Here is a 21,459-nt window from a genome sequence, read left to right on the forward strand (position 1 = left end):
AAACTAGCATTTTATTTTTATTATTATTATTATTTTCATTTTTTCCAGCTTTGCATTTGCTCCCCTTGCCACTCCTCCATGTTGCAGCTTGGACTCCTGCTCTCCAGGCTCTCGTGCCTCAATGTTTTCCAGAACCTGCTCAGAGCAGAGCTGGCTACTTCTGCACATCGTGAGCAGAGGTGCAATGCGGCCACTGACTTGACTGGTCCCTGGGATGCCCCCAGCCTGCACAGACCCTCAGCATCGGAGGCAGTTCGGAGCATAGGTGTCTGCAAAGTGATCACAGCAGGTCTCCTGGACTTCCCCCACCCCTGTAGCCACGGCATGACTGCAGAGATGGTAAAGGAGTGTGAAATGACAAGAGAAAAAGCGATAAGCCACTGTCACCCCTGACATTTGTTTCTATTTAGTTGTGGGACTGCCCCGTGAGGAGGAGCTGGCTCAGAGCTATGTGGTTGAAGGTTCACTGCTACCACTTGGTGTCATTAGTGTCCCAGGCTTAGTGAATTGCTCCCTGTCATACTCAGTTGCATAGGACTGGCTCTTCTCCAACCTCAGCAAAGGCGTCAGGCCTCAGGTTGGTCTGCTCCTTCCTCTGCAGTGTTTTGAGACCCCCCTTCCATAGGAGACCAAGAAACCAGGCAATGAAGAAGAGGGAGAAAGGGGCAGAAAGGAAATCAGCTTGTCATCAAGAGGCAAAAATGATCTTCGTCTTCTAAACACCATTGCCACCCCCCCATGCACCTCCAGGGAAGCCCCTCTCATCCTGATATGGCCACTTAAATCTGAGCTGAACAAGTTAAACCCAATTAATCCAAATGCTGAGACAGCTTCAGAAAGTGAGTGTCCAGTGTTTGGCACCCCTATTGTCTTGAAAATGATTTCCAGGGAGCAGGATATCCTGGTGCAGAGGAGCCAAGGCAAAATGCAGAGTAGGGGTGCAAACCATCTGGGTAGCTCCATCAAGGGTATGACGGTAGGATGACAAGAAGGGCCCAGAGGGATCTCACCAAATGGCAAAGAGCAGAGAGCAAGTATTTGTACCCTGAATCCAGCACTGTTTTCATCATAGTCCAGCCCCATCATCAGCGCACATGTGGCCAGCTTTCCTTGGTCAGCTTTTGGGACTGAGGATGGGCTCACCTGGGAGCTGACAAGAAGGGAGATTTAAGCCATGTACCAGCTCTTCCTGTCTGTCTGGAGCATGGCAGAAGCACTTTGGAAGAAAACAGGTATGGGACCCCGATGTGGATTTAGCTTTGCATTGCGTCAGGTCCTTCCACCTGAGGCCCCCAGGAAGAGGGTCAGCTGAAGATGAGCAGGAGCTGTGTTCTGGCCTGACAGAGATCTACCTCCATGGGAACCCTGGCAGTTCAGAAAATGGCTCCATCTCACACTGGAGAGCTGCCCAACAATCTCAACAGCCACCCAATTTCACTCGGAAATGAGGGAGCCACACTCCCCTGGTCCCATTCCATAAAACTTGACGTGCAGCCTGTTCTTACCACTCAACTCTTTGTGGGAAACTTCTCTTATTCCTTTCCTTCAGTCCTGGAGATGCATTCTGGAGCATGAAGTGACTCCAGCATTGCTTGTCCCAAGCCAGATCTCCCCACAAGAGAGCCCCAAGCAAACAGCACAGCTTGTTCTGGATTTGGGTGGTCTGTGGACAAGCAACTGAAACAAGGACATCCTGAAACACAGTGTCTGGAAATCTGGTTATTTCTGCAGCTGTTTGCACTGAGGGAATTGCATCTCCCTGCTAGTTCGGGAGGCTTTGGGCCATCTCAGGACTGTGTCTCACCCAAGGTCCCCTATGTGAAGCGCTCAGGACAGTCTTGCAATGTCCATGCAGCAGATGTTGCTGCCCAAGGCTAGAGAGAGATAGAGAGACCTTCCCAGCTACAGACCCACAAAAACTTTTTACAGGCTTTCTTTGCAGCATTTGTTCCTGGCAGACAGAAATAAGTCTTCAACGGATGGAAAAGTTTCTAGAGCAGCAGGGGCAAAACCAGACACAGGGCCAGGTAAGAGCCTTCCTGTGTCCAGCAGGCCCCCAAACCCATCAGGGTGATGATGTGTGGAGGGGGAGAGGTCTGTCATAATGTCATTTCCATTTTCTATATACTTATGCCACAGTTTTAATTTCTGCATGGTGATAATAACCAGGAATAAGAATAAAATATTCATATATTAATTGGTTTTTCGAGCTCACGGTTTATAAAATATCTTGAGAGGGATAAACTTGATGTAGCACACGGGAGTTGCTTTGTGCAGCACTGTTCCTACAGCGTGTGTTCCCTCCTTCCAGGTCTGCTTTAGAAAAAATGAATTTAGGACATTCCTTTCTCTCAATTTTCCTCCACCAGGATAAGGACAAACAAAGCTCCCAGTAAACTTTGGGAAGTTTCCTTTCCACAATCCCTCCAGAAATCTGTGCCAGTTCCAGCTGGAGTCAGCACTATTTGCAGCTATTTGTTGCGTCTAAGCTAAGGCAACCTTGTCTCTGCTTGCAGACTACCTTGATCCTATTGATGATGATGATGATGATTATTATTATTATTTAAATATTAAGCAAGCAGTTGGTTGCAAGTTACCTTACAATACTTCTACCCACACACTGCAGAGCAGCCCTCAGGACTTTCCACCACTTTGGAATGGTTTTCTGTTACACCATGTGCTATTGGCATTTTTGCCTGGATGGAGGATGCAGATATTCAGATGATCTTCTACCCACAGATAGGATATGGGGTGTAGAGTGCTAGTGTGTGCTTGGACACAGACCTGAATCCTAGGTAGGGTAGCACAGCTCTGTTCATTAATTTCAAGGCTGGTGTGGTGACACTCAACACAGGAGTTCCATGGAAAAATGGGTATCGCTTCAGTTAGGCCTCTAACAGCAGGGATTATGAGAGAAAGCTTCTCTCTAAATTGCAGCCTGGGCTGAAAGTGCTAATTACCACATAGTGCATCGTCAACAAGCCCCAGCAAAGCTTGGAAAGAGGCAGCTCCCTCTTTGCTACGTCAAACTGACAGAAAGGGTTGTTATCTCCAGGAAGGGGTTATCCAAGCTGAGGTGGTGAAATCCATGATGAAACGTGTCCCAAAGTCTCATGCCTTTGTCACCTCCTGCTAGGAGGATGAAGGCTCCTGCTGAGCTCCATCTCCCTGTTAGCCCTCCTGTGTCTCCATCACAAGATACTAATCCCTGGCCTGTAGCTGCATCCCAGCACCCAGCAATGATCCTACCCACTGGCAGCCTTCTCCTGTCCTGATCCCATCCCTCACCCCATGCTGCAATCTGGCCACCAAGCTCACTCCTGATGCTCCTTGGAGCAAAGCAACTGCACAGGAAGACCTTGGTGCAATCGCTGGCTTTTGCCAGGGCCAGGTCAAGCAGTGTACTGGCTTTGGAAGCAAAGATCATGGTAGCTCTTGCCTCCTTCTTATTAGCCATATGTGTGCAAGGACAAGTCTTTGAACTTTTATACCTGTTCAGCAGCGTGGACTGGCACAGGAACATGATCTTGCTTTCGGGGTTTTGCACTAGGATGAAGCATGAAATAATCCAGGTTGGCCTGTTTAGCTTTTGGCATTCTAGGCAGCCCTGGCTCATGGGTCTGCATTTGCTGGTAGGGAGAGAGCCAAGTCTATCATCCCTCTGGATAAGGGAGTTGGAGAAACTTCAACCCAGTCAGTCTGGGGCATTTCTCCACTCCCTGGCCGGTGAAGGTACCCAAGCTGGTAAGGCCAGCCGGTAGTGGGCCTGGCAGGAGCTATGGCTGGTGGAAGAGATGGGTGTCTGATCAGAGCTGCTCCCCGTGTCCTCAGCACCGCTGCCCAGGAAGCAGGTGGGCAGGGACGTGATGCACGGCATGATGCACGTTGGAGGTGCGACCAGCCTGCTGCCCAGGCCAGGCTGCTGGGATGAGCCTGCCGTGGATGGAGGCCACGAGTCAGGAGCTGAGACAGGCAGCAGTCACAGGGAGGGGAGAGGAGCCATGCCGTGCCCTGGCCTCTTGGCCGGTTTTGTTTTGCAGGTCTCACGTGCTGAGATGCCTGGCCTTTTCCTCTCATGTTTGGCACCACAGCAGCCGCAAGCGCCTGCCCCGCATCACCTTCATGGTGATCACCTTTGTGGTTCCATGGACACCACGCCATTGCCTACCTGGCGGGCACGCTCTGCTGGGGAGATGCCAGCAGGTTTCCCTTGGGCTGGCCAACGGGAGGCCTTTCCCTCTGATACCCAGACCTCTTCCAGCGATGGGATGTTGGATACGGGACGTTAGATGGGCTGCACAACAACAGAGCCGCAGCCAGGCCCCAGCTGAGGTGTCCGTGTCCATGCTTGGGACCAGGAATGGGGATGGCTAGGGTGACACTTGGACACAAATGTCACATCTACCCCATTGGCTCCAACAGGCCGGGCACAAATCCCTTGTGGTGTCCTCCTGGGCTCCTGATGTGTCCCCAAAGCCACCTCCTTGCCTAAGCACATCCCCACGCTGTCCCCGCCTTGGCTCCCAGCACTGCATGAAACAGTGAGGCTGCTTGCACAAGAGGGGCTGCTCCCACCGCCCCCCTCCCTCCCGTGGCCTGGGTGGGGTGACTCACCCTCATCCATCACTGGAAACAGGATGAAGCAGAAGCAGCTTGATAAAAGATGTCTCTCAAACTGTGGGCAGGGTGCTCATGGCAGGAGCAGTGCCCTGGGCACGTGGCTGTGAGCTCCTGCACCTAAAACTCACCCCTAGACCTGCTCCCGGGAAGGTGCCTGGCGAATGGCATGACTGCACCACCATTGTCCCCAGAAAATAGGAGAAATACCCAGAGCATTGAAAGGAGAAGGGAAAAAAAAAAGGCAAAAAAAAAAAAAGCTTGAGCTATCATCGTGGCCTCAGTCTTCCCATAAGACCTCTCTGTGGATGCAGAGTGCTGGGGAAAGGCAAAGCCAGCTGTACTCCCATGACCCCACCAGCAGCCCAGAGGCGTGCATGCAGCATCCCCCCGCCACTGCCACACCACGCTCCCATCCACCACGCTCCCATCGCCGCTGAGGACGGGGGTCACTGGGGAAGGACGGCAGCTCCATCTCGCAGGGTTCTTCTCCAGGGAGAAGCACAGCTGTGCTGTGCGTGAACCATCAGCTCCCACCCCATGGGGGAAAAGGGTTGTGTGCTAAGTGGAAATTCAGGGAAATCCTGTCTCTGGGAAGCGGGATTCCAACAGCTGGACCGGGCAGCTCCGTGGTTATCCCACTCCCACACCTCTCCAAGAGGCCCAAAGCCGCAAACTCCAGCGATCGCCCCCCAGCACCTGCCCCATTTGCTCTGAAGCCCATATCTCCCTTGCTTTGCAGATGCTTCTGGATCTGGAGCTGACTCCACATCCAGGCATTGCCTGCGCCAGCAGATGCGCCCGCAGCACAGTTCTGCACATGTTTCCCAGCCACGTCACCTTTGCCACCCCTTTGTTCTTTTTTTTTTTTTTTTCTTTTTAAACAACCCCCAGGGAGGGATTCAGTGTTCAGATTGAGTAGCAACAGTCTGGGACTTGAGGGGACATGGCAAAGTCTGACCAGGAATGCCTCATTTCCTGCTGGGCATGAACTTGGTAAAAAACAAGACGTGGTTTTAACCTCCCTCCGCCAAGGGGGTTGGAAGCACAAGAAAACTGCTGGGAGAAACACGCCAGGCTGGCTTCTTGCCCGCAGTCCCGGGAGGCGGCGTGGGCAGGCGGGGAGGCAGCATCTCTGAGCAGCAGCCGGCCCTGGGGATCCGCGGGCGCTCCGGCATCGCCGCGGCAGAGGTAGGCTCAGCACGGGGAAGGGGCGCGGGTGCTTCTGCAGGTGCTGCTCAGATGGTCCCCACTGCCCAGGGGTGTCCAGCAGTGTCTTGGCCAAATGCCTTGGCCAAAACCATGACAGCATGCTTGTTTTCCAAGTTCTCTGCTTGCTGTGGCACGGTGCTGCTGCCAGCCAGCTCTGAGGATGCAGGGTTGGAAGTAGTGACACAGGGCAGCTTCTCCGTTGCCTCTTCATTAGTCCTGTTCCCTTGGGGTTGCCTCCATCTGGGGCTTGGAGAGGGGCAGCCCCGATGCACCGAGTGCCCCCTGCACCCACAAGCAGAAGCTGGATTTTCTGATGAGAAGCCAGCCCAAGGCAGGGTGGGAGCCCAGGCTGGGTCCCATGGGGGGTGCCTGAATGCACTCCCAGATGCCAGGTGGTGATGTTCATAGTGGGGGATCCAGGTGCCAATTTCCAACCCCCCAGGCATCAGGATGACTCTGTGGAATGGCTCCTTCCCCTTCTACCCTGGCACCAATGCTTGCTTCCCCTTCAACACCACCTCGGCCGTCATCGCCTCTGTCTTCCTCTCTGCGCTGGCCACTTCCATCATCATCCTTCCGGGCATCCGAGGAAAGGGGGTAAGTGGAGGGGCTGGGAGGGCTCAGCCCCATGCTGGGTGCACCCCATGTGCCGCCCCCTTCCCTGCCTCTACAGCAGACCCAGTAGCAAACACGCCCCTGGGGCAGGGGCCTGCCGATGGCCAGGGCTATGGGGTCTCCAGTGAGCCCTGAGGACGAGCTCCAGCCCAGCTCCCATGCCGGAGGAGCCAGACTCCACCACCCCAAATTTACAGACAGCCCAGATCTGAGCTTGGCAAGTTCTCGGTTAGATTTAGCCTGAATGATTTCACTGGGTGAGGCACAAAGAGCTTGCTCCACCTTCCTGAATCCCCAAAAAAACAGGCGGTGTGCACTGTGCATGCCTCAGCACTGTCAGACAAGCCCAGGGGGATGTGTGGCAAACCCACCTTGCCCTCACCCCACCGCTCGCACATCACAAGCCTGCAGAAAGGTGTTTCCCACCCAGCAAACCCACTGCCCCACTGCTTTTGTCTCCGGCTGTGGCCAGCTGCCAGCACATAAAAACACATGAGGTTTGGATAAGTGTGGAAACTTCTACTCAGGACTATTAAAGGGAGTGGCTCCATCTTTCTCAGAAAGGGAAAGGCACAGTTTTCCCAAATGGGCTGTTTTGACCTTCTTGCCCTGCCTCGACGTCCCTTCTGCCTTCTTCCCCCAGCTGTCCCCATGCCATGGAAGGGAAGCCCAAGCCATGGGTCCTTCTCCTCTCCTACCCACCCACAGAGCCTGTGGGGTCGCTCCTCAGGCTAAGGATGGACCCATTTCTGGTGGGACGTGCTTGGAGCTGAGGGCCAAGTCACAAAATCTGAGACCTCTGCTTCCCACTTGCAGCGACTCTTCTGGCTCCTGCGGGTGATGATGGGACTCTTCATCGGAGCGGTGGTCCTCAGTGAGTACGGGGGTCCAGGGGCACTCAGAGCCAGGTGGGGAAGAGCAAGAATGTCCAAGATGTGTGGCATGGAGGAGCAAGGTGTGGGGGGATGAAATGAATGGAGCCCAGCCTGCAGGATGAGCTCACAGGGAAGACCTACCCATTTCTGTGCCCAGGACCTGGCTCCCTCAGGGCAATCAGCAAGTCGTGGGAGCCATCTCCTCTCTAAAGGTTGGTGGTCAGATGCACAGAGCATCTCTAGCACAGACAACGAAAGCCTGCTGCCATCTGCCAGGGGACCCAAACAAACTGGCAGGTATTTAGATGGGGACCAAAGCCTGAAGGGTGCCCACAAACCAGCCCCATTGCCAGTAGGTCTGGGGGGCTGAGCTGGGAGAAACCATCCCAGATGGGGCTCCTGAGCTCATGGGTAGGTGTTGGGGAGATGACACGCAAGCACGTGTACCTTCTGCTCACAAGCCAGGCTTACAACCTAGGCTTCACCCTTGGGATGGTGTTCAGGCCATGATGGCAGTCACAGCAGGTACTCCCACGGACATTATCACTAGATGGCTGGCCACCAGGCCGTGGCTAACCTGTCTTTACAGCCATACAGTTCACCAGGGACTGGGAGAGCGGCTGGGTGACAGCAAACACCTCCTACAAGTCCTTCAGCAGTGCCATGGTGAAGGCGGACATCGGGCTGCACATCGGCCTGGCGGGGGTGAACGTCACGCTGGTGGGTGAGTGCGTGTCGCAAACGGAAGGGATTGGGCACAAGCTTGGCTACCCTGCACGTACCGGGAAATCTTGGAGCTGCCTCCAAGGCTGAGAGAAGACCTTAGGCTTCCTCCTCTGGCAGGAAACCCGGTGAATCAGGTCAATGAGACCATCAACTACAACGAGCACTTTGCCTGGAGCTTCGATGCGGACTATGACCACAGCTACAGCGAGGGCCTGGAGAAGGGGCTGCCCAGCCCCATCCTCTACGTGGTGGAGAAGTTCACCACAGAAAGCCCCTGCAACATGCACAGGCAGTACCGCATCTCCGGCCACTACGCGTCCATCACGCTGTGGTAAGGTGGAGCAGGAGGTCAGTGCCATCTCTGCTTAGTCAGGAAGTAGGAAGAACCGAGTAGAGCCAAGAATGCTTGGTGGAGCTGCTCTCTTCCTTGGAAGTCCACAACAAAGCCTTGGCTGGTCTCAGGGACCCTCCCTTCTGAAGAATTAGAGATGCTCGCACCCATGATTGGTCATCTCCCCTGTAGTCCTTTTCTAACTCCTGCACCCTAATGCAGCAAGATGGTGAAAATATTCTGCATTATCTAAAGGAAAGCACAGGAAGCTTCATGTAGTGTTTTTTCCTTCCTGGCCTGATGAACTCCACCACAACCGTTCCATCACCTCCCCTCCTCAGAAGAGGGCGAGAAGAAAGTATGTTGGAATGGAAAAAAAAAAAGGCTCAAGGGTTGAGATAAAGATAATTTAATTAAAGGGAAATGGAAGAGGAAAAAAAGAAAAGAAAAAAACAACAACAACAACAACAAGCAAAGGCTGTGCTGAAGCACAAGGAGAGGAAAAAAAATTCTCTACTTCCCATCATTGATTGATATTCTGCCATGTCCTGGGAAGCAGGACCTCAATATGCATAGCAGCTGTCTGGGAGGACATATGTCTTCATAACGAGACCCTCCTCCCCTTCCCCTTCCCCACGTTTAATTGCTGGGTGTGACACCATGCAGTATGGAATATCCCTTTGGCCAGTTTAGGTCAGCTGCCCCAGTGATATCCCCTCCCCACCTCTTGCCCACTGCCTACCTACTGGCTTTGGGGGGCTTTGGAGGGAGTCCCAGTGCTGTGCCAGCACTGCTCAGCAGCAGACACAACACTGGTGTGATACCAGTGCTGTTCTAGCTACAAGTGCAGGCACAGCACTGTATGGGCTGCTGCAGGGAAAGTTAACTCCATCCCCGCCAGACCCGGTGCACTTCGTGAGGCTTCTGGCGCAAGGTCCTCTCCCAGGGCACCTGGCTGAAGACGCAGAGCCCTGCTGAGACCGCTGTGGGGGTCCCTCCAGCAAGCTGGAGCAGGCGTGAGATATGCTAGAAGGTAGCAGGAGGGAACATCGAGAGGGTGCTCAGGAGCTGTTTGTGGCATAAAACAGGGATCCTTTGTGTGCGCTGTGACTGCAGGGTCTCGGAGCATCCCCATGTGTCTCAGAGATCACGAGAAAGGCTGCAGGGACAAGGGCCTTGTAATCCTTGCAAGGGTGCCAGCACCCAGCCCCAGCTCACGTCCCCCTCTTCATTCTCAAAAGTAACTGGCCATGCCTAAACCTCTCTGCTATTGAGAAGGGAGTTATTTCAAGGCAGGGAAGTTGATGTAAAAGTATTCTTCTTTATTGTTCTTGGAATCAGAGTAACTTCTCACCTACCCGTGAGATAAACGCAAACAGCACGCACAGGGCAGGGCTGGGAGCTGGGTTCACTCCAGATGCTGAATCAGAGGCAGGCAGGGCTTCTTGTTTGGTTTTTCCTACAAAGGTCTCCCTTTCTGCCATTCTCCCTTTGAATAGGTGGGAACCACCTGGAGTTGGCCAGTCGTGGAGGACTACAGGGTCAGAGAAAGGCTTAATTTGGAGGGGACCTTTGGAGGTTTCCAGATGAGCCCCCGCTTCAGAGCAGGGCTGGTGTCAAAGCCAGATCAGGGTGCTCGGGGCCTTGTGCAGTTTAGTGCTGAATGCCCCTGGGTGCGGAGAGGCCCCTCTACCACCACAGGAATTTTCATGCCCAAGTGTGATGCGTGCAGCTCAGTTTTGTGGTCCTTTCACAGGATGGCCTTATGCACCTGGCTCATTTCCATCTTGCTCTTCTCCATGCCCATCCTCCTTTATGGTGGCTACATGCTCCTGCTCACTGCCGCACTGATGCTCTTCTCACTGCTCTTCTTTGTCACTGCGAGGAACACCCCAAAGTGTCCCATCCAGTTCGGACCAGCCTCCCTGAAAACAGACTACGGTGGATCCTTTTGGCTGACATTAGCAACAGGTGAGTGCTCACCTTGCTGCTGGGGCTTTTGTTGCCCATCTCTGCACCAATGATGCCCCCAAAGTACTTTGTCCACACGCATCTGAGTGACCCCAGTTACCTGTGCGGAGGTGTGCGCTGGGAAGTGCTATGAAAGTCCTGAATCATTAAGCTGGGGAAAGACCTGGCCTGGAAGGTCCCTTGGATATCTCTCACACAGCCCTTGCCCAGAGCAGGGTTAACCACAAAGCCACATCAGGTTGTCCAGGGCCTTGTTCGGTCTGGTGGTGGATATCCCCATGGTCAGAGACCCCCTCCGCCTTTCAGAACCTGTCCCACGGCTGTTCCACTCATGGAGAGCAATTTTTTTCTGTATATCAAGGTGGAATTTCCCCTGTTGCACCTGTGCACCTCTGAGAAGGGACTGGCTTTTGTTCAGCAGAGGTTCCCCTGAAGACTCCTCTTTACCTGGCTAAACAAGCCCAGCTCCTCCAGACATTCCCCATACATGGTGGACTCCAGCCCCATCTGTCTTGGCCTTCTGCCCCAGTTTACTGGCTAGTTTCTTGTACTGGAGAGCCCAAACTGACAGCAGTGTCCAGATGTGGAGGTGCAGTAGGAAGGTGAGAAGGGAAATTACCCTTCCCTTGACCTCCCAGGTCTGGCCTCCATCCCCAGGTCTGGGTCTGGATGGGATGGGACATGTTAGGAGGAAGCACAGGGTCCAACGCTTGTCTTCACACTGTGTGTTTCAGGGCTGCTGTGCCTGCTGCTGGGGCTGGGCGTGATCATCCTCAACTCCGTGCGGCCACAGAAGCTGAAGCTTGTCTTTAACCTGGATGAGGGAAAGGGAGAAAAAGCAGAAGGGTGGGACAAGCCCCACCTGCCAGACGAGTCCAGCTCCTCTGAGCAGGATGTGCTGATGGTCCCCCTAAATGAGCTTTGCGAGGTGACGACCACCCAGCTGTAAGGCACAGTTGTGGGGGGGGGCAGGAGAAGGAGGACAAAGACGGAGGACACCGTCCCCCCCGAATACGTGTTCAGGTCCAAACCCCCAGGAGCCCAGGTGAAAAGAGACACATCAAGAGCTGACTGAAAAGAATATCAAAATCTGGAAAGATTCCTCAAAAACAGCAGTTGTATCCCCCTCCCCTCGCCCCTTTCCCCCCCCCCTCCCCCGTTTAATTTTTTTCAATTGTTGAACTCACCAGCAGCTGGAAGAGCTTTTAGGGTGAGGTGAATCCTTGTCGTGTCCCTGGCTGCCCAGTTACAGACACTGGGCTACTGCCCTTCCCTTTAGCCCATCCATCCGCAACAACACCTGGGAGCGCTCCCTACGATATGGAAATTAAACCAGAAGAAACTAGAGATAAACCAAATAATTGCAGAAGCACGAATATGAACGAAAGGAGGAGCAGCGTGCCCCCGATAGCATTATTACCCCAAAGGCCTCCAAGAGGCCCACTCTGCCTGTCGTCAGGCAGTAAGACGGAGCAGAGCCGTGGTCACCAGGGTGCCCTGTATCCATCACCTCGTGGTCTGGAGTGAAGGATGGGTTGTCAAGGAGGCCCATGATTTAGTGCCACGTTGGATGTCCCAAACCCTGATGGCGTCCTGAATGCTGGAGGCACCAATTTCTGGAGGCATCCTGGATTTCAGACACATCCAAGCACCCCACTGCTGAGGCTCATGGGCAGTGGGTCAGAGACCTGCTGGGCTGCATGCTGGGCTGGAAGCAGAGCAGTCAGAGTTGGTTGGTAGGCTCCTGCTTCTTACACTGCTTATAAACACCCCATACCACGAGCCTGTGAGCAGCCTAGGAGGCTGGATCACAAAGGAGCATCAAACCACCTGCCCTGCCCTACAAAGAGCCAGGAGGGGGCCCAGGGCCATCTCCTCGCCCTGCTCCCCTCCCTGGCTCTGTACAAAGCTCTGGATGCAGTTTCACTCACATTTGGTGTCAAAGGCTGGAACATCATCGATGGTCACAGAAAGTGAGTTACCAGCACTCTTGCAGCACTCTGACAGGAAGACAAAACATTCCAGTGGGAGGGAGGGAGAGGTTGAGATGGGAATGGAGGTGCTATAGTGCCCCGCAGAGTGGCTGTAAGCAACGTGCAAGAGGTGAGCGTCTGGGAGGCTAGTTTCACCCTTCTTAGCTGTGGAAATGAACTTGTCATGGGGCATGCAAAGCTGGAATCCTGCAAATCCAGGGTGGATGTGGCCACCCACTCCCAGCTACCAGCAGCAAGCAGGTACCTTGGCCGTGCAGGGAGGCTGGGGAGGGAATGCGCTTCAGGCTTGCGTTCCTTCAACTCTATGCAACGCTTTTTTTTTTTTTTCCCTGTATTGTATTCACTTGCTGTTCCCTCTGTCTTAGTAAAATAAGTTGGACTCAGTCTTTCTCTTTTCTGTCAATAAAGGAGTCCCTCTGAGGGCTGGAGGGCTGGGGACGCTGTTCCTTTGACATGGCCGTCATAGGATAGGGAAGAAGTCACAGGCAGAGCCTTTTTGTGGTTCAGTATGGGACATCTGACCATGGCTAGTCAGTTCAGGGCTACAGGGGCAAGCTGACACTTGGGAAGCAGAGTATCAGAGCAACCTCAGGCAGGTGGGATATGGGAGGGCTGGAGTGATCCTGGACATGAGGAGGTCTTGATGGGAGCAATCCCCAGCCCAGCACAGGTTTGCAGACAGACCACCGTGGGGCAGGCCCTGGGGGGGGGGAAGAGGGGTGTTTAGGCATGACAACTCATCCCACCCCACTCCAGATGGAAGACCCTTCAACAAGGACCTCGAAGACCCAAGAGGCGTTTACAAAGAGGCTGGAGCTGAACTCCCTTGGTCTTGGAGACCTCAGCCAGGACATTCCCAAAGGTGTCTACTAGGAGATGCTTCAGCCTAAAGATGCAAGGTTTAACAAAAGACTTTTATTTATCAAATTGAAATTCAAGTGTGTTCCCCCTTGCAGCCCATCCTGGGGGCAAGGTAGCAGGCAGCTCTGGTGCTTGCTAGGTGGCACGATGGCTGCGTGTCCTGGGGCACTGATCACCTCCAGGCACGGGGACCGTGGTCCTTACAGGGCCCCAGAAGCTGTGCTCTCCAAGTTGCTTAATGGTGTTTGCTCTGTCTGTTGCACTGGCTGCCTGGTGAGATGCCAGGTTCTGTCCAGCCATCAGACCCAATCTGGGCAGCATGGGGCCAGAAGCAGCCTGGGCTGAGAACCAGGGCTTTGTTGGCAATCACTTTACATCTTGTAATGTAAGTGTAATGTAAAGCCTGTGAGTCTCATCCTTCCTGGGGGTGCCTCTGCCAGGGCAACCCCCATGGAAAGGATGCCACCGCTGGGAGCTCACAAGCATTTGCCTGCAGACAAGGCCCACAGCCCCCACAGAAGAAAACAGCCCCAGAAAATACCCAACATGTTTCCAAGAAGTACTTTTAAATAAAAATTTATTAAAAATAGTAATTCTTGCCAGTAACAAATCATGCTAAAGCAACATAACCATCTCGTCAAAGGAATAAGTAGTCTAACTTAACAGCAAGAGTCTTTTCTCAGGAAGAAAAGAGTCAAAATACTGAAATTGTCTCCTTTACAATTAACTGGACTAAAGCTCTTCAGGCATCATCCAGATATGACTATCACCTTGCACATGCCAGTGGACACCTTGTGAGGCTGATGGATTTGGTTCCAGAGCCCATCTTTTATTTGTAATTGTGCAGCTTGGTGCACTTCATTTCTGACCTCGGCTACAAGCAGGCTGAGTCTGACTCAGGGTTGCATTTCGTGGTAAGCCCAGCCAGTACAAGCGTGCTCCAGCTGGACGGGTGTAATTTCATTCTTCCTTCCCCTCTGGCATCTTTTTGGCCCATGTTAGGCTACAGTTCTTATCTAAGAAAGCCCAAGTTTGAAAGTGAAAACAATCACATCACCACATTCCCCCTGGCAAGCTCCACGGTATGTTTACTCAGTCTTTATTTTAGGAGCAGCTTTTTTATTCTAGCTCATGCAGCATCCAGCCTGGGGGAGTCTGGGTCTGTGCCTGGCCTTCCTAGGTACATTTAAAGTTCTACGCAGTCTACATCAGTGCTTGGTAAAGAAAAACTGAACAGGTTTGATCACTGGTTTTTGGAGTCACAGGTGCTCCCCATGAGAAATCTCTCCAGAAAACTCAGTTTCTGGTATGGGAACTGGCCACCACAGACTCCCTGCACCAAGCTGTAGCAGGAATGGGCACTCCTCCTTGGGACAGATTCCCAGGTGAGCATATGGCTCAACTTGCTGGGGATCTGAGCTACTCAGATCGCAGCCTGCTGGCTCGTTGCAAAGCCTGCCCTTTTCCCAGAGAGGACAATCAGGGAAAGAGAATCTGCAAAGGTACTTCTGAGCAAGTCCCCATCCCATCATGGACTCATGCACTTTTTAAAGGCAGATGGACAGGGAGATGGGTGTTGGGAGACACCAAGAAGGGTTTGAGCTCTGCCCTCTTGGGCCTGCCTTCAGGGAAGGAATGGGAAAAGCTTTCTTCTACATGCCACCGGGGCTAATTCTGGCGGGCTGAGGAGGAGATCGTGCGTTGCTCATGAACTGAGGGTTGATGTACACTTCAGTCATCTCTTGGCAGTCCTCTGTTCTGACCTCATGGAGGTCAAAGAAAGTTTTCAGTAGGTCTGAGTTGAAGTAGTGCAGTGCGACAATAGTGATCCCAGCCACAAAACAGAGCAAGCCTGGAAGACAATGTGCTCTCTGAGAGCAATCCTGTAAACACCAGCACATTTCCCTCCCCTTATCCTACTCTGATGGCCCCCTGTTGAGGGACAATACCTTCTCCTATGAAAGATGGCATACTACTTTATGAGGTCACTTCAGCTTCTGTGCTGAGCATCATAAAAAACAAGTATGTGTCTTAAATCGCAGGCTTATGGTCCCCAATTCCTTGCACTGCTGCAATTTAGGGACTAAAAACCCCTCCACCACCCTCAAGACAGGGACAGTGCTCCCAGTTTTGCCAGCCCTCTCCATATCTCTGCTGGGAGCTGCTGTGCCAAGACACAGGGTGAGCCTCCACTGGGCTGCACTCCCCAAGCTCTCTTGCCTCCATTTATGAGGAAAAAAATCTGGAACTCTTGCAAACCCAGACAGACTCTGCGGTGAGTCCTGTTGTAGCTTGTACTTACCAATCACTAGCGTGAGCCAGAAAGATCCCCCATAGTCTATGAGCAGGGATGCGGTCCCAAATTGGATCGGGCATATCAGGGAGTTCCTCACAGTGGAGAAGGAAAGCAATGAAAAGATCATGAAAGCCCCTGTGATCAGGACCATGTAGCCTCCATAGACTAGGACAGGCATGGAGAAGAGCATGTTGGAGATGAGCCACGTGCAAAAGGCCACCCTGGAAACAAGAAAAGACCACTGGATAAGATGTGCAAGTGCCATAGCCTAGGAAGTTCTACGTGAGGATTTCCATGTGGAAGCAGAGATTCGTGGTCATCATGCCCCATCCCTGGAGGTGTTCAAGGCCAGGCTGGATGAGGCCCTGGGTAACCTGATCTAGTGGGTGGTGTCACTGCCCATGACAGCGGGGTTGGAACTGGGTGGTCTTTAAGGTCCCTTCCAACTCGAGCCATTCTATGATTCTTTGTTTCCCGTGTCCTTGCATCTCCCCTGCAGAGAAGGACTCACCAGAGAGTGGCCGACGCGTAGTGGCCGGAGATGCGGTACTGCCTGTGCATGTTGCAGGGGCTTTCTGTGGTGAACTTCTCCGCCACGTAGAGGATGGGGCTGGGCAGCCCCTTCTCCAGGCCTTCGCTGTAGCTGTGGTCGTAGTCTGCATCAAAGCTCCAGGCAAAGTGCTCATTGTAGTTGATGGTCTCATTGACCTGATTCACCGGGTTTCCTGCCAGAGGAGGAAGACTAAGGTCTTGCTGTGTCCCAGCAGGCTGGGCACTGCCAGCCAGGAGCACAGGCAACCCAGTGATGACATCGGCTCAGAAGCCTCCAGTAAAAGCAAGGCCATCCACAAAGCACTTGGAGACCTCCCAAGGCCATGGCCTCCAGAACTACAGGCAGGGACATCAGACTCACCCACCAGCGTGACGTTCACCCCTGCCAGGCCAACGTGCAGCCCGATGTCCGCCTTCACCATGGCACTGCTGAAGGACTTGTAGGAGGTGTTCGCTGTCACCCAGCCGCTCTCCCAGTCCCCCGTGAACTGGACAGCTGCCAGAAACAATTGAAGGGCGGTTAAAGAAGGGTTGGTCTCGGACCTTGCTGTGCTCCAGGTGGGCCTGGGATGAGCTCAAGCTGCCGCCTTCCTTCTGTGGCACCGCAAGGGAGTGTAAGAAGGGCAGGAGAAATGACTCAGCCGTAAGGACGTGCCTCAACCAGCTCCCACGCCCTGGCAGAGCTCTTGTCCTCCTCTTGCTGAGCATCCACTCCCTCAGTCCTGGAGGGGGGGAGCTCAGATTCCCAGGAACGAACCCCAAGACCTGATTCCTCCCTGGACATTCTCTTCAGGACTTCCCTGCAAGCTCCCCACCATGGCAAGCACCACAGCCCCCAAGGACAGGGCTCAGAAATGAGCCCACTCCTCAGCCTCAGGAACAGGGGTGAGTTTCATTGCCATTATTAAGCTCTCTAGGAAGCAGCATATAGCACTAATAGCAAAAATTGACTAGAATTTTTGTCAAATAGAGGTGGTTGAGAGGGGTGGCAAGCACCATTGCAGCTTTTGCTTGTCATTTCAGTTGGGGAAAGAAGAAAAACTTGAACCATTTTTGGTATACTTATTTTGAAAAAAAGCTTGTTTTTCTGAAACACTTTCACTTTGCCGTGGACTTAATTTTCCAGCAATAATAAAAGCTGAATGTAAAGACAATGATTGAATCTCAGGCTGCACAAGACCTTTCAAACCTGCCTGAAAATAAGTTCAGCTGCTGAATCAACTTGTGAGAGCACTGATCCGGTTGCAGCTTTGTAGGAACATTTTCTAGCTGCAGGGTTGAGTGTGCCCAACTGAAGACAGAAATCCTGACGCTGGCTTTACAACAATTAATTCCTCTTGTGTACCCAAGCAGCACCTGGCTGCATCCTTGTACTGAGAACAGCACTGTATGGCTCTCCAGAGCTGAGTGAGTGCTGAACTGGTTCAGGCTGTGGAGCAAGCCACGATCTCCTCCCCTCCTCCAGCTGCAACCTGGCACCGTGTTCCCTGGCAGCTCTGGTGGCATCTCCCAGCACTTAGACACCCCCAGGTGGACGACCACCACATGCCAGACTGGGCCCCATAACCCATGTGTCAGGTAGCAGAGTCAAGCAGCTGGTCACAGTTCGGCTATCCACTTCTATCCACTTTTATCCTCAAGTCGTTTCTCATTTCAGCTGTGCTTCATCATCCCACTCCAAGCAGTCTTATCAGTCCTGTACTTTAAAGCTAGGGTTTCTTTGATTTAGGGTCAGGACTGGTTGCTCTCCCCGCCCATCACCTTCCCTCTCCTCACTGCTGCTTATATACCCTGTAGCCCTGTCCAAATTTGAAATGCCCACAGCCTGGACTTTGCAGGTTCCAGCTGTCAGTCCCATTTATTACAGAAGATTTCCTGTTTTCTGCTCAATCAAATCCTCTCCTTTGCGTACTCCTGCCTTGCTCCTTGGAAAGTCTGTACCCCCTGCTTTCATCCTGACTACATTTTAGTTTGTCCTGCTCTCTACATCACTTTCACCCTCCAGTTTTGCCTGGCCGCAGCCCGAGCTACTTATCTGTGCTCCCGTGGCACCAGGTGGCTCAGGAAGGCTTGTGCAGCTGGAGGAACATGGGGCTCTTTGACCTCCTCGGTGCAGTTAGAGCAAGCAAAGTGCCTTCCCAATTCAGAAGTGAGCTCGGGCACCTCTAAAAGCTCTCAGCCCCTGTGCGAGTGGTGGGGGAGCCCAACTGAGGAGCTGCACGGCTGCTTTGCATAGTAAGGGAAGGGCAAACAGCCTCTGCCAAGCCACGGCTGTGATCACCAGCTCATACTCCCCAGACACAGACCCTGCCCCAGGGTCAAATCCTGCCCTGTGCCCGCCCTCGAAGGGGTGCGCAGCACTTACCAACAATCACCACTCCCACCACCAGGCTGAGGAGAACTCGGAGCATCCAGTACAGCCTCTGCATGGAGAGAGGTGGGATGTCAGGCACGGAGGAACAGCCCCTGGCTGTCCTCCCGCCTTGCCCCAGCATCCAAAACATGGGCAGTGGACGCTTATCCCCGGGAGGAAGGGTCACACACCGCCCGTCCACGGATGCCTGGGATGATGAGCAGAAAGCTGGAAGCGAACGTCAGGAAGACAATAATCACTATGATGGTGCTGACATCGAACACAAAGTGCTTCCTCTGCTGCAGGTAGAAGGGGTAGACGCCGTCGAAGAGAGTCATTCTGCACCTCCAGGAGCCTGGGAGAGAGAGGCAGTCACGGCAGAGGCTCAGACTGCCTCGTTCGCTTCTTGAGCCTGTGGTCACCAGCTCCAACTCAGCTCTGGAATAACCAGCTGCGGGAGGTCCACCTCAAAACTCAAGGAAATGACGCTGCAAGGAAATGGACACGATGAAATACTCCCCAGAAGAGAAACATGCCACCCAAAGCCCTCAGGGGAGGAGAGGAAGTGCCTAGGTCAGGGCTTAGCCAGCCTGAGGGGTTTGTGGCTGCGTGGGGGACTGCAAGGTGCTGTCCTGCTGCAGCTTGAGGAACAGCCCAGACCCAGAAACCTGCCGAGCAGCTCCTCCCCAGACAGAGCCAGGTTTTTCCCTCCAGCAGATGTGGCCAGGGCTTTCCACGTTGTGGTGTGCCCTTCGAGGAAGTCTGCAAGACAGCAACCACTGCTCCTCCAAGCTGGCACATGCAGACTTCCTCCAAAATGACAATGAACTACTGAGAACATTGACTTCACAAAAGCAAAATTATCCCAGCCAGGGGCACCATCACCAAGCACAGCAAAGCCCACTACCTCCATTGCCACCCCCTCTCCTCAGAGAGGTTTTTCCCCAGGAACTGCAAAGTACAGTCTTAGGAGTAGCAAAGTATGATCTCTTTCTATGCTCGGTCCAGAGTGGCCCCAAAGGAACAGAAGCAACCTGTGGACCTGGGATGCGGGTCCAAGAATGGAGCACTGGCACGCATAAGCATCAGGGGCAAGTCTTTAGGTTATAGGAGACTGAGCTATACAAAATCAAATGGCAAAGTGTGCAGTTCCAAAAGATTGCTTTGAACTCCCACCAGCACTTTAGTTCCGACAATTACAGAAATTCACACATTTCTGGGCTAGATATTTTCTACCAAAACTGATTACATTCTTAGTCCTTTCATTTTGCTTATTTAATAGCATCTCTGCATGTAAATACCCTGGGAAGTCTTCAAAAGTCAAGGAATGCCAGAACTAACATGACTCACAGCCAAATATAATTTCATTCTATCCTTGCATGGAGGAGTTGATTTTATTCTTATTTTCTGAAAACAGTAATAATCATATTTTTAGATAAGATCCAAACCAAAGCAATTCAGCCACAAAAGCGCAGGTCTCAAATCCCTAGAAGTGGGTGGTGATTACTGTAAGTATCTTAAAACGATTTACCAGGGCAGCTGAAGTCACTTTTCAATCCATAAAGCAATATTTTGTTTCAGAATAAATCTCTGTCAGGAAACCCAGATCATTACAGCAAACAGTTTAACAGACATTGAGTTTTACAGGGAAATTGTCTGGCTCACAACTGATCTAGCTCTCATCTTATCTAGACTCTCTGTTCCAGAATAACAGAGCTATCAAGTATACCTATAAATCTTGTTTCATATTGTTTTGTTGTAATTATTCCGGCATATTTCCATGGACAGCCAAGCACGGAGCAGGACAGCCTTCAATCACCATTCCTACTAGGATTACCTGATGAGCAGGAGCTGTAATTGAGTCCCAATGTTACAATATCAAACTGAAGTCCAGGGTTCCCAGATCAGCAAACGTGCCCACAGTCTGAGAGGCTGTAAGAGAAAGAATAAACAACCAGTTTAGACTACGACTAGTTAACTCTTGTTTTCTTTAATTTCACTGTTTTCATTTTATCTTTGTCCAAACTTCAAAAGATGGAAACACTTGGGAAGGGACACTTTCCAAGTCTGCATTGACTGAAATGCAACTCTTTGCAGCTTAAAACAGTCATCAAAAAAACAGTGATATATAAGAATTGAAAACACGGAATGTAACATGGAAAATGTTTCCTTTTTTAATCTAATTTAACTTTCAAACAATATCAAGGGATGTTTATACTTTGTCTACAATATAATTTATAAGAACAGTTCTGGGGGGAACTCCTAGGGAAACAGTGCTTTCTGTTGCTGCCTGTCCAATCTTTCTTTGAATTTCCTGCATGGAAGACCAGTTCCTTGGCATTTTCACAGCTTTGAAGTGGAAAACTGGGGCCCGCAGCTCAGGGCAGAAGAAGTTGAAGTTGTTGCACCTTGGAAAGCAACCTCCATGCAGAAACAAGTATGTGCCCTAGAGCCCTTGTCATCTCCTCTATCGATGCATGGAGACAAAGTCTAGAGACATCTTCAAGGAAAGGTTCAGTAATTTAGTAGAAATGGACATAAAAGTATATATTTCGTTTAAAATATTCTGGACTAGCAACCACGTTTTCCTGTCATAGAATGAGTCAGGCTGGAAGGGAACTTTCAGAGGACTCCAGCCCAAACCTCGCAGCAGAGGCAACAGCAACCCTAGATTGGGTTGCTGGGGGCTGCAGATTGGTATTTCCCATCAAAATTTCCAAGGGCATTCTCTTGGAAGTTCAGGGGTGTGGGGACCCCCTGTACTATCCCACCCCTAAAGAAAAAAAAAAAAAGTCAAATCAGTTTAAGGAAAAACTTCCGCGTTAGTTCAGGATGGAGACCCGTCCTTTCCTCCCCACCCTCACCCATCCGGGACCCCTTAGGCAGGGTAGCGAGCACCAGGGGCTGCTCCCCGGAGCTCGCCAAGGGCTGGGGCAGCAGCGGGGCGCCCCGCAGCGGGGCGCCGGCGGCGGGCAGCGGGGCGCGGGCGAGCCGGCGCGGGGGGCGGCGGCCCTTCCCCAGGCACCTACCTGCTGGCGGCGGCGGCGCTCGGGTGG

At 52.5% G+C, this 21,459-nt stretch overlaps 3 protein-coding genes across 6 annotated transcripts in view; 2 read left to right on the plus strand and 1 right to left on the minus strand.

The window, feature by feature from the left end:
* Positions 1-5,323: 5,323 nt before the first annotated feature.
* LOC310904620 (dual oxidase maturation factor 1-like) lies at positions 5,324-13,760 on the plus strand. 2 transcript variants are annotated; one of them, XM_083849647.1, is made up of 7 exons: positions 5,324-5,808; positions 6,272-6,426; positions 7,261-7,318; positions 7,909-8,043; positions 8,163-8,376; positions 10,133-10,347; positions 11,082-13,760. In XM_083849647.1, exons 2-7 carry the CDS (start codon positions 6,280-6,282, stop codon positions 11,294-11,296), a joined length of 984 nt encoding a protein of 327 aa, XP_083705773.1. In that variant the 5' UTR covers positions 5,324-5,808; positions 6,272-6,279; the 3' UTR covers positions 11,297-13,760. The 2 variants fall into 2 exon arrangements, with proteins under 2 accessions (XP_083705773.1, XP_083705774.1); XM_083849648.1 differs by lacking the exons at positions 5,324-5,808; positions 6,272-6,426; positions 7,261-7,318 and adding an exon at positions 7,429-7,531.
* A 144-nt stretch (positions 13,761-13,904) lies between these two features.
* DUOXA2 (dual oxidase maturation factor 2) lies at positions 13,905-21,454 on the minus strand. Of its 3 annotated transcripts, none has more exons than XM_083849653.1 (8): positions 21,433-21,454; positions 20,241-20,335; positions 18,595-18,758; positions 18,416-18,473; positions 16,412-16,546; positions 16,010-16,223; positions 15,505-15,719; positions 13,905-15,054 (listed from the first exon to the last, which is right to left on the minus strand). In XM_083849653.1, exons 3-8 carry the CDS (start codon positions 18,739-18,741, stop codon positions 14,855-14,857), a joined length of 969 nt encoding a protein of 322 aa, XP_083705779.1. In that variant the 5' UTR covers positions 18,742-18,758; positions 20,241-20,335; positions 21,433-21,454; the 3' UTR covers positions 13,905-14,854. The 3 variants fall into 3 exon arrangements, with proteins under 3 accessions (XP_083705779.1, XP_083705778.1, XP_083705780.1); XM_083849652.1 differs by having other exon boundaries at positions 18,595-18,891; XM_083849654.1 differs by lacking the exons at positions 18,595-18,758; positions 21,433-21,454.
* DUOX2 (dual oxidase 2) overlaps positions 16,572-21,459 on the plus strand; it is a 30,260-nt gene continuing 25,372 nt past the window's right edge. The window contains exon 1 of the mRNA XM_083849644.1: positions 16,572-16,935. The gene's annotated coding sequence lies outside the window, so the exon portion shown is untranslated. The remainder of the gene's footprint in view (positions 16,936-21,459) is intronic.

The sequence above is a fragment of the Anser anser genome (genome assembly GCF_964211835.1).
Source record: "Anser anser genome assembly, chromosome: 10".
NCBI classification, from domain to species: domain Eukaryota; kingdom Metazoa; phylum Chordata; class Aves; order Anseriformes; family Anatidae; genus Anser; species Anser anser.